This window comes from Pelophylax lessonae, assembly GCF_965119305.1.
Source record: "Pelophylax lessonae genome assembly, chromosome: 12".
In the NCBI taxonomy this organism is placed as follows: domain Eukaryota; kingdom Metazoa; phylum Chordata; class Amphibia; order Anura; family Ranidae; genus Pelophylax; species Pelophylax lessonae.
The window spans coordinates 12,300,940-12,314,058 of record NC_138779.1 but is presented as its reverse complement, the minus strand read 5'-3'; the positions used below and the strand labels follow the sequence as shown (position 1 = coordinate 12,314,058).

Sequence of the window (13,119 nt, the reverse complement as noted above, 5' to 3'; positions counted from 1 at the left end):
CCAGACTCCTGGCTGGGGCCCTTCCCTTCAAGCCTGGGGCCCTCTATTACAGTCCCACAGCGGGACCCTTTCACAAGTCCAAGCTGTCCAATAAAAAATGCTGCAGTGGAGGCTCTCCTCTCACTGCAGTGTCATTGAAGGGGGCGTGTGTCTAAAAGACAAATGCTCCCTCCCTTTCAGTCCAGTCCTCCTAACAACGAAAAAACATGGGTTTATGGTATAAGGTTTACCCATAATCAGTAACCACTAATGTAAGGGGGCACTACACTGACCACCAATATAGGGGACATTACACTGACCACCAATATAGGGGACATTACACTGACCACCAATATAGGGGACATTACACTGACCACCAATATAGGGGACATTGCACTGACCACCAATATAGGGGACATTACACTGACCACCAATGTAAGGGGGCATTACACTGACCACCAATATAAGGGGCACTACACTGACTACCAATATAAGGGGGCATTACACTGACCACCAATATAGGGGACATTACACTGACCACCAATGTAAGGGGACACTACACTGACCGCCAATGTAAGGGGACATTACACTGACCACCAATGTAAGGGGGCATTACACTGATCACCAATGTAAGGGGGCATTACACTGATCACCAATGTAAGGGGGCATTACACTGACCACCAATGTAAGGGGACACTACACTGACCGCCAATGTAAGGGGGCATTACACTGACCACCAATATAAGGGGGCACTGCACTGACCACCAATATAGGGGGCATTACACTGACCACCAATGTAAGTGGGCACTACACCAACCATCAATGTAAGGGGGAACTACACTAACCCCCAATATAGGGGGCGATACACTGACCACTAATGTAAGGTAGAGCTACACTGATCACCAACAGTCAATGTTTTGTATGTAAATTGGAAGCTTTAACTCCTTGACTCAATGGCAACTTTCTCCCCTCTCTGGCCACTCTTGCCCCCCTAAAGTGGGTATATATAGAAAACCCCTATATTGTATCAATTACATCCCTGTCACCTTCCCATCTCAGATATGCCGAATAAAATTCATGTTTTTTTCAGGAGCCACTCCATCTGTAAATCTTACTTGTACTGGAGCAAAATTCAATATACAAGTGTCAAAATGTTGGTTGGAAAAAAATGGTTATAATACGTCGGATATAAGGCTGAACAGCACCAGCCCCGAGTGTTTGGCAGGAAGGGAGGTTGTGGATGGAAAATCAGAGATAACCATTTATCGTCCATTAATAAGTTCTGACTGTAACACAGTTCCTGTGGTAAGTTCTTCTGACATGGTCCTGACTGTAAGTGTTTGTTTTACCCTCATTTTTCATGCTTTTACAACATTAATGGACAACATGCCCTGCTACATTGACAACTCCCCATCCTCAAACACATACCTGGTATCCCTTGTGCCTTTTACCAGGTCCTCCAAGTCAGCACTGTTCCCTGAACTTCCTGGTTGCAGATGAGATAGAGAAGGGAAGAGGTGTAATTGGCTCCTGCAGTTGTCTGGGAGGAGGGATCAGGGGTGGGGGTTGCTGGGTGCTTTGTGTTTGAATAGACACACACAGCCCCAGTCAAGGGCACACATTCATGGGTGTCCCCTTAGAAGCCGGCTAGTTAAAGGAGACACCCATAAAAAGGAGCTGAAGCCCAGGCAGCCATAAAAGACACAAATAACACAGCTCTGTATTCACTAATGCATCAAATAATATATATATATTTTTTTTAAATGCATCAATATAAATGTGACCTGGTTTCAGCCTCTTACAGTCTCTGTACAGCACAGCTCAGACTGGGAGAAGGAGAAGCATCACATATAGACAATTATATATATACAGTGCTTTAAGTGGCCCAAAAGAGGTGCCGGTACTCTATTATAGCCTATAAATTTTGTTGCCCCCCCCCACCCCACATCAGGGTCCCCAGAGAGCACCCCCCCCCTGGCCTGGGCTGGGACTCCGGAGCAGGGGGACTCACTGGTGGTGACTGGTCTGGCTCTGGAGTGGGAAATAATCTTGGGGGGGTGGGGGGGAATTGAGGGCGCAGATGTCCAAAATGAGCGTACTGGTACGCTAAGGCGCACGGAGAGGTGGCAGTATGCTCACAAGCCATATTTGGAAGTGGCGGTACTGAGTACCAGTGCATACCGGCCCACTTAAAGCACTGTATATATGTAAATATATATATATATATATACATATATATATATATATAAAAGAAGACTGAGACATGATCTTGGATATAGTGGTACCACATCCAGTATATAAATGAAAAAAAGAAGGGGGGAGAGATAACCCCCAGGAGTGGTTGGACTTTTAAGGCATCCACTAGTTAATCTCAAAAAGAAATGTACAATCCTTAAATGTATAAATACATGCAAAATTTATAGTAAAACCATATTAAAAAATCTCAGTACATCAAAAACCATCACGTAAATGAGTGAGCACAACAGTGCTGAGCAACATTCTCCTGAGCGAGAAGAACCCATAAGTGGTCCAACATGTAGCAGGGTCTGTGTCTGAAGACCATCAAGATGGCCGACCTCCTATGCCCGGGTCAGAAGGGTTCTAATAGGCAAGTTTGCCAATGGATCGCTACACGTTTCACTATGCAGCTTCTTCAGGGGATCCTATTGGTGTTATAATGGTGGGTGGAGGGTACCCAATATTCTCTTGGATGGAGGCTGTGAAGTAATAGTGGTACTAGAATTGTTCCTACTGGAATTAACCACTATATGTACAGTATATATCCTTCCTGTAGAGGAGCCACAGCTGTTTGGGGACATCTCCACTGTCTCCCTGCCGGAGGGGGTATCGATCCTGATTGGATCGGCATCCATATGAGCTGTGGCTCCTCTTACTTCACAGCCTCCATCCAAGAGAATATTGGGTACCCTTCACCCCCCCCCCATTATAACACCAATAGGATCACCTGAAGAAGCTGCATAGCGAAACACGTAGCGATCCATTGGCAAACTTGCACAATAGAACCCTTCTGAGCCGGGCATAGGAGGTCAGCCATCTTGATGGTCTTCAGACACAGACCCTGCTACATGTTGGACCACTTATGGGTTCTTCTCGCTCAGAAGCATGTTGCTTAGCACTGTTGTGCTCACTCATTTATGTGATGGTTTTTATGTACTGAGAATTTTTAATATGTTATCAGAATAAATTTTGTATGTATTTATACGTTTAAGGAATGTACATTTCTTTATGAGATTAACTAGTGGATGCTTTAAAAGTCCCATCACTCCTGGGGGTTATCTTTTCCCCCTTTTTCTTCACATATAGCCAAGTAGTTCATGCGCTAACACACATTATTTTGATAGGAGGAGAGAACAGAGTGAAAGAGAGATGAAGCCTCTGCTTCTCCTTTCACTGTCCAGTCACAGGCTTGGGGTGGGGGGGGGGGGGTCCAAGGGTACCATGACTTAGATAAAGTCGGTTGAATGGTAGTGGTCATTAGACTGAGGACATCAAACGGCAGTTGAAGTTGAATATTGCCGAAAAAGCTACTTTTGTTATTTAATCCTATGATATGCTATTTATTTTTATCTGGTTGTTTTGGGCTGAAGTTCTGCCTTATGAAAATTAGAGCCTTCTTTTTTGATCCTTCAGAGAATACACTGACATTAAAAGTAACTATCTGCTCATGTGTGGATTACTGTATGGCGGTAAGTTTTCTGACCTTGTCTAATGACTTCTGTGCTTCCTCTCTCTACAGATGAGTGCAACCCATGTTATGTACACAAATCAGCTGTATATTTTTGGCAAAACGGATCCGATCCGAATAACAAATGACGTTGTCCTGAATGTTTCCTGTTCTTACCCGCTATATATGAATGTCGCTCTTAATGTGACGCTGCGCCCAATACTTGGGTAATTATTATTGCATACTTTCAGGGCCAATGCTGGCTATCTGTTACGATATTATATTCTAGTGTCTACTCTTCTATCTTCCATACAGTAGATGTTAAACTTACAGGTCTGTAGTTACTGATTGAACTTTAATGAAGGTACTAAAATGGGCTTGTGCCAAGCTTCAACAGAAACAAAAACTTAAAGCGGAGTTCCACCCAAAAGTGGAACTTCTGCTCATCTGCTTCCTTCCCCCCTCCGTAGCCACATTTGGCACCTTTCAGTGGGGAGGGGGAAAGGGGTTCCTGTTTTTGACAGGTACCCTTCCCAACTTCTGAGAGACAGCAGCGCAGCGCTGTCCCTTGGAGGTTCCGTCCCCTTTCTCCTTCCCCTGCCGCTGAGCCAATGAGAATGTGCAGCATGCTTCGCGCATGTGCAGTAGGGAACCGGCTGTGAAGCTGAAAAGGCTTCATTGCCAGTTTCCCTTAGAGGGAATGGTGGCGGCAGCACCAGGCAGCCGATCTGAAAATCAGCTGGGGTGCTGACATCGTGGGCTCCCTGGACAGATAAGTGTCTATATAATAAAAGTCAGCAGCTACAGCATTTGTAGCTGCTGACTTTTATTTTTTTTTCCACAGCTGGAACACCGCTTTAAATAGTTTTAGTTCCCTTTAAATATAACCGAGCCCAACTCTCTGAGGACACATGGGTGAAAATAACTGAGCCCAACTCTCTGAGGACACATGGGTGAATATATATTATAAAAGCAAATCTCATAAGTCCGTCCAACATGTAAGCATTACACAATATTAACCACTTCAAGAGCAAGTCTAAGTTAAAGTTAGAAAGTTACTTAGAACCCCCAAACATTATATATAATTTTTTAGCAAAGACCCTAGAAAATAAATTGGCGATTGTCGCAATATTTTTTGTCACGCGGTATTTGCGCAGCGGTCTTTTAAATGCAATTTTTTAGGGGAAAAAATAGACTTCACTGAATTTAAAAAACTAAACAGTAAAGTTAGTCCAATTGTTTTTTATGTATGTATATGTATGTTTTGTATATTGTAAAAGATGATGTTATGCTGAGTAAATAGATACCTGACATGTCACACTTTAAAATTGCGCACACTCGTGGAATGGCGACAAACTATGGTACTTAAAAATCTCCATAGGCGACGCGTTAACATTTTTAGCAGTTACCAGTTTAGATTTACAGAGGAGGTCTTTTGCTAGAATTATTGCTCTCGCTCTAACAGTCGCGGCGATACCTCACATGTGTGATTTTAACACTGTTTAAATTTGTGGGCGCGACTTACATATGCGTCTTCTTTGGTGCGTGAGCACATGGGGACAGGGGTGCTTTAAAAATATTTTTTTTTCTTATTTATTTTTGTACCCTGTACCTATTAAAAAAAAAAATTGATCACTTTTATTGCTGTCACAAGAAATATAAACATCCCTTGTGACAGTAATATGCAGTGACAGGTACTCTTTATGGAGGGATCTGGGGTCTAAAAGACCTCAAACCCCTCTTCTGCACTTCAAAGTTTTCAAAACGCCAAAATTAGCATTTTTAAATACTTTGAATTTTTAAAATCAGCGCCGTTGGCTGCAGAGTAAACCAGATGTGACATTGTGATGTCGCTTCCAGATTACTACATCGGAGACCCAATCAAAGCTGATTCTAGTTTTGTTCGGGACTCCGACCAGCCGGTGGACATGGCGGCTGGTCGCTCTGGTCTCCAGGTGGGACAGGAGACCTGGGCGGAGCGGTGGAAGGGACATCCCCTCCCACTGCTTGTGATGACAGCTGGGCAGCTATTTAGACACATTGGTTGCTACCACATGAAAGCCGACCGTCCACTCTAAAAAACGATACCGGGGTAATGCCTCTGGCTGCAGGCATCACCCCCAGTACAACCACTTTAACAAAATGCCGTACAGATACGTGATTTTAAGTGGTTAAGGGATCCAAAAAGAAAATCATATAGAAAAATGTGCATTAACTCTTTATTAGAGATAACAGGTTAAAAGTTAGGTTAAACTTCAAAGTTGGATTAAACTTCTTGTGCCAAGTCTCAGTAAATTAGAAAAAAAAAAAGCTTAGATATAACTGAGCTCAACTCTCTGAGGATACATGGGTGTAAGCAACTTGGGCCAAGTGTTTTCAAGTAACCATGTCACCCTGTGACCTAATGTTCCCACAGTGTAAGACTTTTTAAGGCCTTTGTCTCCTACCTTCCCTCTGCTTCAGTGCTGCAGCCTCCATGAGAGTCTTTGGCATTCAATGCTTGTGCATCCCCTGCCACACCGCATGGTTTCTTCCTCCTCACCCTACGACGCTGCTAAATCCTGTAGTGACATTGGGGTCAGAGGAAAAAAAAACCATGGCATGCGCTGGGAGGCACTTCCAAAAATGTTGAATACTGAAGAGTCTGGTGGAGGCTGAAGCACTGGACCAATGGGTAGGAGATATGGGCTGCCTGACAGATGAGTATAAAAGCTCTTCTATTGTAGGAACATTTCTTCTTCATTTTTTTCCCAACCTAACAAGGTCACCTAAAAGAGAAATATGGGTTTTAAAAAAAAAGAAATAAACATACATACTCTATCAGTATCATACAGTATCTATGTGATTCTGCAGTGGTCACCTGTGAGCTCTAAGGCCCAGAACTGAGCAGTCACATGGCTACTTATTGCTCAGTTTTCGGTCTTCTCCGAGTGGAGAGCAGTGACTGTCAGTTACCGTTCTCTGCTCTGCTCCTCCAGCACTCACAGGAGCACTGGGCAGGGGAGGGGGTGGGTGCAGCTGGCTCTAGCTCTCAGCTCAATGTTAAGAGGTGAATCCAGCTGTCAATCAGGCAGTCAAATGGATCTTGACAATATTGGTGGCAATGGTGGGAACTTTCCAGAGCCTAGAGAGGCCTTGCCATGCCAGCTGATAGCGGGAAATCTGGTTAACGGGAGAGTGAGTATGTGCACTCCTGTGACCCACAAGAGAAGTATGGACAAAAAAATGCTTTTGGTGTACTTATCCTAAATTATTTTAATTTCGCTTTTTCATACTCGCTCATTTTAAACCTTTGTGGTGCACTTGGCATTGTATATCAGCTTTATTGCTTTCATCAATATACACAGAGCTGAGGAAGATATCTAAAAGGTTTGCTCTTCTTTATCCTTAGTACAAATAAATAATGACAATTCTCTGTATAACATTATTGATGCATGGCCATATACCTGCAAGGGTTTCTAGGTAGGTAACCTTTGTCATGTGTTTATTTTCCAGGACCACAGAAATAACCGGCCCTACAGGAAATGGAAGTTTTGCAGCTGTAATGATGGCCTTTAAAGATAACACATATACAACCCCTCTCTCAGAAGATGACTCCCTGTATGTGGAAGATACTATATACCTTTCAGTACGAGTACCAGATCTGGATGTTAACACCTCTAAACTCAAAGTGGTGAATATTTATGCCTCTCCTACTAATTCAAGTATCCAAAAGTACTATCTTCTTCAGAACGGGTAAGTACATAGTACACTGGTTATGAATGCTATGTGTTCTTTGTACATTTTGACTACAGAAATAATTCACTAAATACACAGAACAATATTCCGTACCACCTTAAGGCCGGCCAGAGATGGAGCAAATTTCTATTCTTCAAACAGACAGTGTTAACAAGGAAAACCCTCGTTAAAAACAGCCGTTAGCAATAATTGCATGTAAAATCCGACAGCCCGGTTGTACTCAAGTTGATCGATCAACTTGGGTACATTTAGCCTGCCCATACATGTTTTGAGATTCGAAATGTCTATGGTTGGCTTAAGAGTACATTGCTGAAGTGTTGGCATGAAGTTCTGAACTAATCTGGACAAGCCAACTTTCTAAAGTGATATCATTCCTGGAGTTCATCTTTACAGCCCAACTCAAGTCTACATTTTGTTCAGTTTTAGAATGGGGAAGGGTTGGAACCCTTGTGAGGTGTCTGTGGCTACTTTGAGGCACTTTCTGGTTACTGATCCATGCTTGTGAAATTAGGACTAGAACTGAGGATATGGGGTCATTATGAACACTGACAGCAATTAAAACCAGCCAAGAGGTTACTACTCTTCACCACACTGCTCACTGTCTATGTCCTCACTAGGGAGAGATCTTCCATCATTTCATGGCCCTGTATTTTTGGTGTCACCAGTACAGGATGTGAAAGGAAATTTTGCCTCGGACAGCAATACAAGCCTTGAGAAGGGTCTAGGTGTGGAAAATAGGAAAGTGCCAATACAATTCAGGGGTATAAGGAGTCCACCTTTATCAGGACTCCAGGAACTTGGGTATATGCAGAGGTGCTGGACTAGGGTGATGATTTGTGAACAATCCAACAATCTTTGTTCATGGGTTTCCCAGCTGCTTTAGACAGCAAGCAATACATACCTAACAGTGGATCAGGGCCATCTTAATGCATGGGTAACCCTGGACACTGCCCAGGGGCCCAAGGAGCATTGGGGACCCAAGATAATCTTGCATAACATCACACTTGCTAACCGTCCTGGATTTGCAGAGATAGTCATGCTTTTTACTAATCTGTCCTGGAATGGCTGTGTCCAGGGCGGCATCCCTGAACCTGTACTGTGCCTTCCTGATCCAAGTATTGTGCCCTTCTGCTTCCCTCCCGGTACTGTGCCCTCCTGATCCCAGTATTGTGCCCTTCTGCTTCCCTCCCAGTACTGTGTCCCTCCTGATCCCTGTATTGTGCCCTTCTGCTTCCCTCCCAGTGCTGTGCCCCCCTGATCCCAGTATTGTGCCCTTCTGCTTCCCTCCCGGTACTGTGTCCTTCCTGATCCCAGTATTGTGCCCTTCTGCTTCCCTCCCGGTACTGTGTCCCTCCTGATCCAAGTATTGTGCCCGTCTGCTTCTCTCCTGGTACTGTGCCCTCCTGATCCCAGTATTGTGCCCTTATGCTTCCCTCCCGGTACTGTGCCCTCCTGATCCCAGTATTGTGCCATTCTGCTTCCCTCCCAGTGCTGTGCCCTCCTGATCCCAGTATTGTGCCATTCTGCTTCCCTCCCGGTACTATGTCCCTCCTGATCTCAGTATTGTGCCCTTCTGCTTCCCTCCCGGTACTGTGTCCCTCCTGATCCCAGTATTGTGCCCTTCTGCTTCCCTTCCGGTACTGTGCCCGCCTGATCCCAGTATTGTGCCCTTCTGCTTCCCTCCTGTTACTGTGTCCTCCTGATCCCAGTATTGTGCCCTTCTGCTTCCCTTCCGGTACTGTGCCCTCCTGATCCCAGTATTGTGCCCTTCTGCTTCCCTCCTGTTACTGTGTCCCTCCTGATCCCAGTATTGTTCCCTTCTGCTTCCCTCCCGGGACTGTGTCCCTCCTGATCCCAGTATTGTGCCCTTCTGCTTCCCTCCCGGTACTGTGCCCTCCTGATCCCAGTATTGTGCCCTTCTGCTTCCCTCCCGGTACTGTGCCCTCCTGATCCCAGTATTGTGCCCTTCTGCTTCCCTCCCGGTACTGTGCCCTTCTGATCCCAGTATTGTGCCCTTCTGCTTCCCTCCCGGTACTGTGTCCCTCCTGATCCCAGTATTGTGCCCTTCTGCTTCCCTCCCGGTACTGTGCCCTCCTGATCCCAGTATTGTGCCCTTCTGCTTCCCTCCCGGTACTGTGCCCTCCTGATCCCAGTATTGTGCCCTTCTGCTTCCCTCCCGGTTCTGTGCCCTTTGTTTTAATTAGTCTTTGATTTATGGTGTGTTTTCTTATTGTTTAAAATCGAAGTACAAATAAATACTGTATATGTTTTATATCTATCAACGATTTATACTTTAATTCTTAAGAGCAGGTGCATAAATTAGGGCAGGCTGGTAGGGGCCCCAGAGTATTACTTTGCCCAGGGGCTCATGATGCCATTAAGACAGCCCTGCAGGGGATCTAACTCTTCCCCACACTATACATTAATTATAATATAAATGTTAGAACTACAGAGCTCTTTCACAATTATGCCAAGTTTCAGTGCAGCCTTGAATTAACATTTACATTTTTGCTTGATATGTTTCTTATTGAAGGGCCCTTTCGCACCACCTGTTGACGGGCTACTTTGCTCAAGGCAGGCCCAACACATTGACAATCCATTGTTTCTCGATAGGCCCAGTTCACAGCAATATGTAGGTCAGCATTGGATAAAATACATTTAATAAAATTCAAATTGATGTATTTCATTCGTCTCAATGCATTAAGGAGAAAATCATGTAGGTGTGAGGTGTGAATAATTATGGGTCACAGCACAGGTATTCACTTCTTGGGTATGGCACAATCACTCCACTAAAATCCACTCCATTGAAATGTAAATTAAAGACTTTAATGCTGAATAACAGAAACAATATAATGAACACATGCCTGGACTTGTTCAGCTATAATATACATATAAATAATGAAGATATGCCATGTATTGTCGTTCTATAAATTACAGTATATACCGTACTGTATATATAATGAACACACCCAATATATTGTTCAGCTGTATTAGTATGTGCCGGTATTGTGTTCTAAACTTTAGATTACAGTAACTAAAAAATAATCAAAGGTTTCTGTATCCAGGTGCCCATCCAGCCAAATATCTTCTGACCAGCTAACAGTGGACAGCAATGGAGTCAACATTGAATCTCGGTTTGCTATGAAAGTCTTCCAGATTGCCAATTCTAACACCGTCTATCTCTATGCCGATCTTTCACTCTGCACTAATAATTGTACCACGGTAAGACTCAATATACACATAGAGACTGTTCTGTGATTTCTGTGCCTGAAGAAGGAGGCGGGGTTATTTTTAGCCATACACACTAATACTAGCACCAGTTTAGGCAGGAGCAGAATATCCTACCTGCATGTCCTTGGAGGAAACTAACACAAGCAAAACATGCAAACTCCAGGCAGAGGATGTCCTGGATAGAATTCAATTTGAGGTTCCCAGTGTTACAAGGCTAACTATCAAACTACTGTGCTGCCCCAATGTCCTCAGCTGGCTTTCTAATCATTGCATGGCCTAATTAAGATGCTTGGAGGTGTTTATGGACTGAAAATTTGAAGAAAAAAAAATTCCACACCAAACAGGGATACAAGCTTCCCTATTGATTACCTGATCTGCTGCTGCTAACCAAGCAGGTAGAACAGTGCTGTGTGTAATGAGCATGTTAGTTTAATTAATGGCCAACTCCACTTCTGGCTTCTGATATTGAGATACCACCATCAGAGTTCACAACTCTGTCCATCTGCTGCAGTCATAACATGGGACGAGCTAGGGTTTGGCCCAAACCCAAGTCTATCCTTAACAAAGACAATTGATGGCATCATGCCTATCTAAAAACATAAACAATTGATGGTTTCATGCCCATCCCTTATAATGACAATGGACGGTTTCATGCCCACCCCTAACAATAACAATTGGTGGTTTTATGCCCATCCCTAACAAGGACAATTGATGGTTTCATAAGCATCCCTAACAAAGATAATTGATGGTTTCGTGTCCATCCCTAACAAAGACAATTGATGGTTTTATGCCCACCCTTAACAAAGACAATTGATGGTTTCATGCCCATCCCTAATAAAGACAATTGATGGTTTCATACCCATTCATAAGACAATTGATGGTTTCATGCCAATCCCTAACAAAGACAATTGATGGTTTCATGCTCATCCCTAACAAAGACAATTGAGGGTTTCATGCCCATCCCTAACAAAGACAATTGATGGTTTCATGCCCATCCCTAACAAAGACAATTGATGGTTTCATGCCCATCCCTAATAAAGACAATTGATGGTTTCATACCCATTCATAAGACAATTCATAGTTTCATGCCCATCCCTAACAAAGACAATTGATGGTTTCATGCCCATCCCTAACAAAGACGATTGATATTTTCGTGTCCATCCCTATTAAAGGCAATTGATAGTTTCATGCCCATCCATAAGACAATTGATGGTTTCATGCCCATTCATAACAAAGACAGTTGATGGTTTCATGCCCATCCCTAACAAAGACAATTGATATTTTCATGCCCATCCCTATTAAAGGCAATTATTGGTTTCATGCCCATCCATAACAAAGACAATTGAGGGATTCATGTCCCTCCCTAATAAAGACAATTGATGGTTTCATGCCCATCCCTAACAAAGACAATTGATGGTTTCATGCCCATCCCTAGCAAAGACAATTGATACTTTCATGCCCATCCCTATTAAAGGCAATTGATGGATTCATGACCATCCTTAACAAAGACAACTGATGGCTTAATGCCCGTCCATAAAAAGACAATTGATGGTTTCATGCCCATCCCTAACAAAGACAATTGATGGTTTCATGCCCATCCCTAACAAAGACAATTGATGGTTTCATGGCCATTCCTAACAAAGACAATTGATGGTTTCATGGCCATTCCTAAGAAAGACATTTGATGGTGTCACACTCATCTCTAATATAGATAATTGTTGGTGCCATGCTGCCCTGGTACAATGTAGAATAAATAGGTCATTGGGGAATATGGCTCAGAGAGACTGAAACCAATGTGGAGGGGAAATGCAAACTATTCCACGGAAGTCTCATTATTGGAGTGAAAGAAGAACCCTGTGTGCCCGCATTCTCCACTGTTTCCAGATAAAGGAACATGAAGAGGATGTTGTGACTTTAGCATAGCTGGGGTGTTTCTTGGATACAATTTGCAATTCCTTCATCAATTTCACCTGTCTGGAATTTTTGTTGAATTACTTTTATTTCCCTACAGACCTGCAGCTCTCAATCCAAATCAGGAGATTCCCAGAACATTGCAGGAAGAGTCGGCATCTTTTTGGATGCAGGTAAGTCAAGTCATGTTCACAGTTTTGTTACAGTAATTTTATGTGTTCCTTCAGTCACATATATTGAAGCCCAATTCCAGACAAAACATTTATTTTTTTTTGTTTTGGATAATGTGGAGGAATGCTTAAAGCTTCTATCAATTTTTAACTGCTGTCTTTGTTCCCTTTGGGTGGGATTTTCCCTCACTTGCTGTTCTGTCTGACACCTGTCACCTGACCAGGAAGTAAGGAGAAACATCCCAGAGGGGACAAAGCAGTAAAAACCTGCTGAGGTTCCAACCCTTTACCATCATAATATAGAAAAAAAATATTTATTGCTCCATGCGTCACCTATATTTACCAGACCAAAAAGGCAGCACGGTGTCCATTGTTAGGATTTATTGTCAGGGATTACAAATGCTT

At 43.4% G+C, this 13,119-nt stretch overlaps 1 protein-coding gene and 1 long non-coding RNA gene across 2 annotated transcripts in view; one reads left to right on the top strand and one right to left on the bottom strand.

The window, feature by feature from the left end:
- Positions 1-13,119, bottom strand: part of LOC309567853 — a 1,051,047-nt gene that overhangs the window by 627,628 nt on the left and 410,300 nt on the right. The gene's annotated exons all lie outside the window — the stretch shown is intronic.
- Positions 1-13,119, top strand: part of LOC309568270 (uncharacterized protein) — a gene marked incomplete at both ends in the record, with an annotated part of 76,595 nt that overhangs the window by 1,351 nt on the left and 62,125 nt on the right. Inside the window, 5 exons of the mRNA XM_082273939.1 lie at positions 1,070-1,284; positions 3,737-3,891; positions 7,160-7,399; positions 10,468-10,624; positions 12,645-12,717. Coding sequence (XP_082130065.1) covers positions 1,070-1,284; positions 3,737-3,891; positions 7,160-7,399; positions 10,468-10,624; positions 12,645-12,717 — 840 coding nt within the window. The remainder of the gene's footprint in view (positions 1-1,069; positions 1,285-3,736; positions 3,892-7,159; positions 7,400-10,467; positions 10,625-12,644; positions 12,718-13,119) is intronic.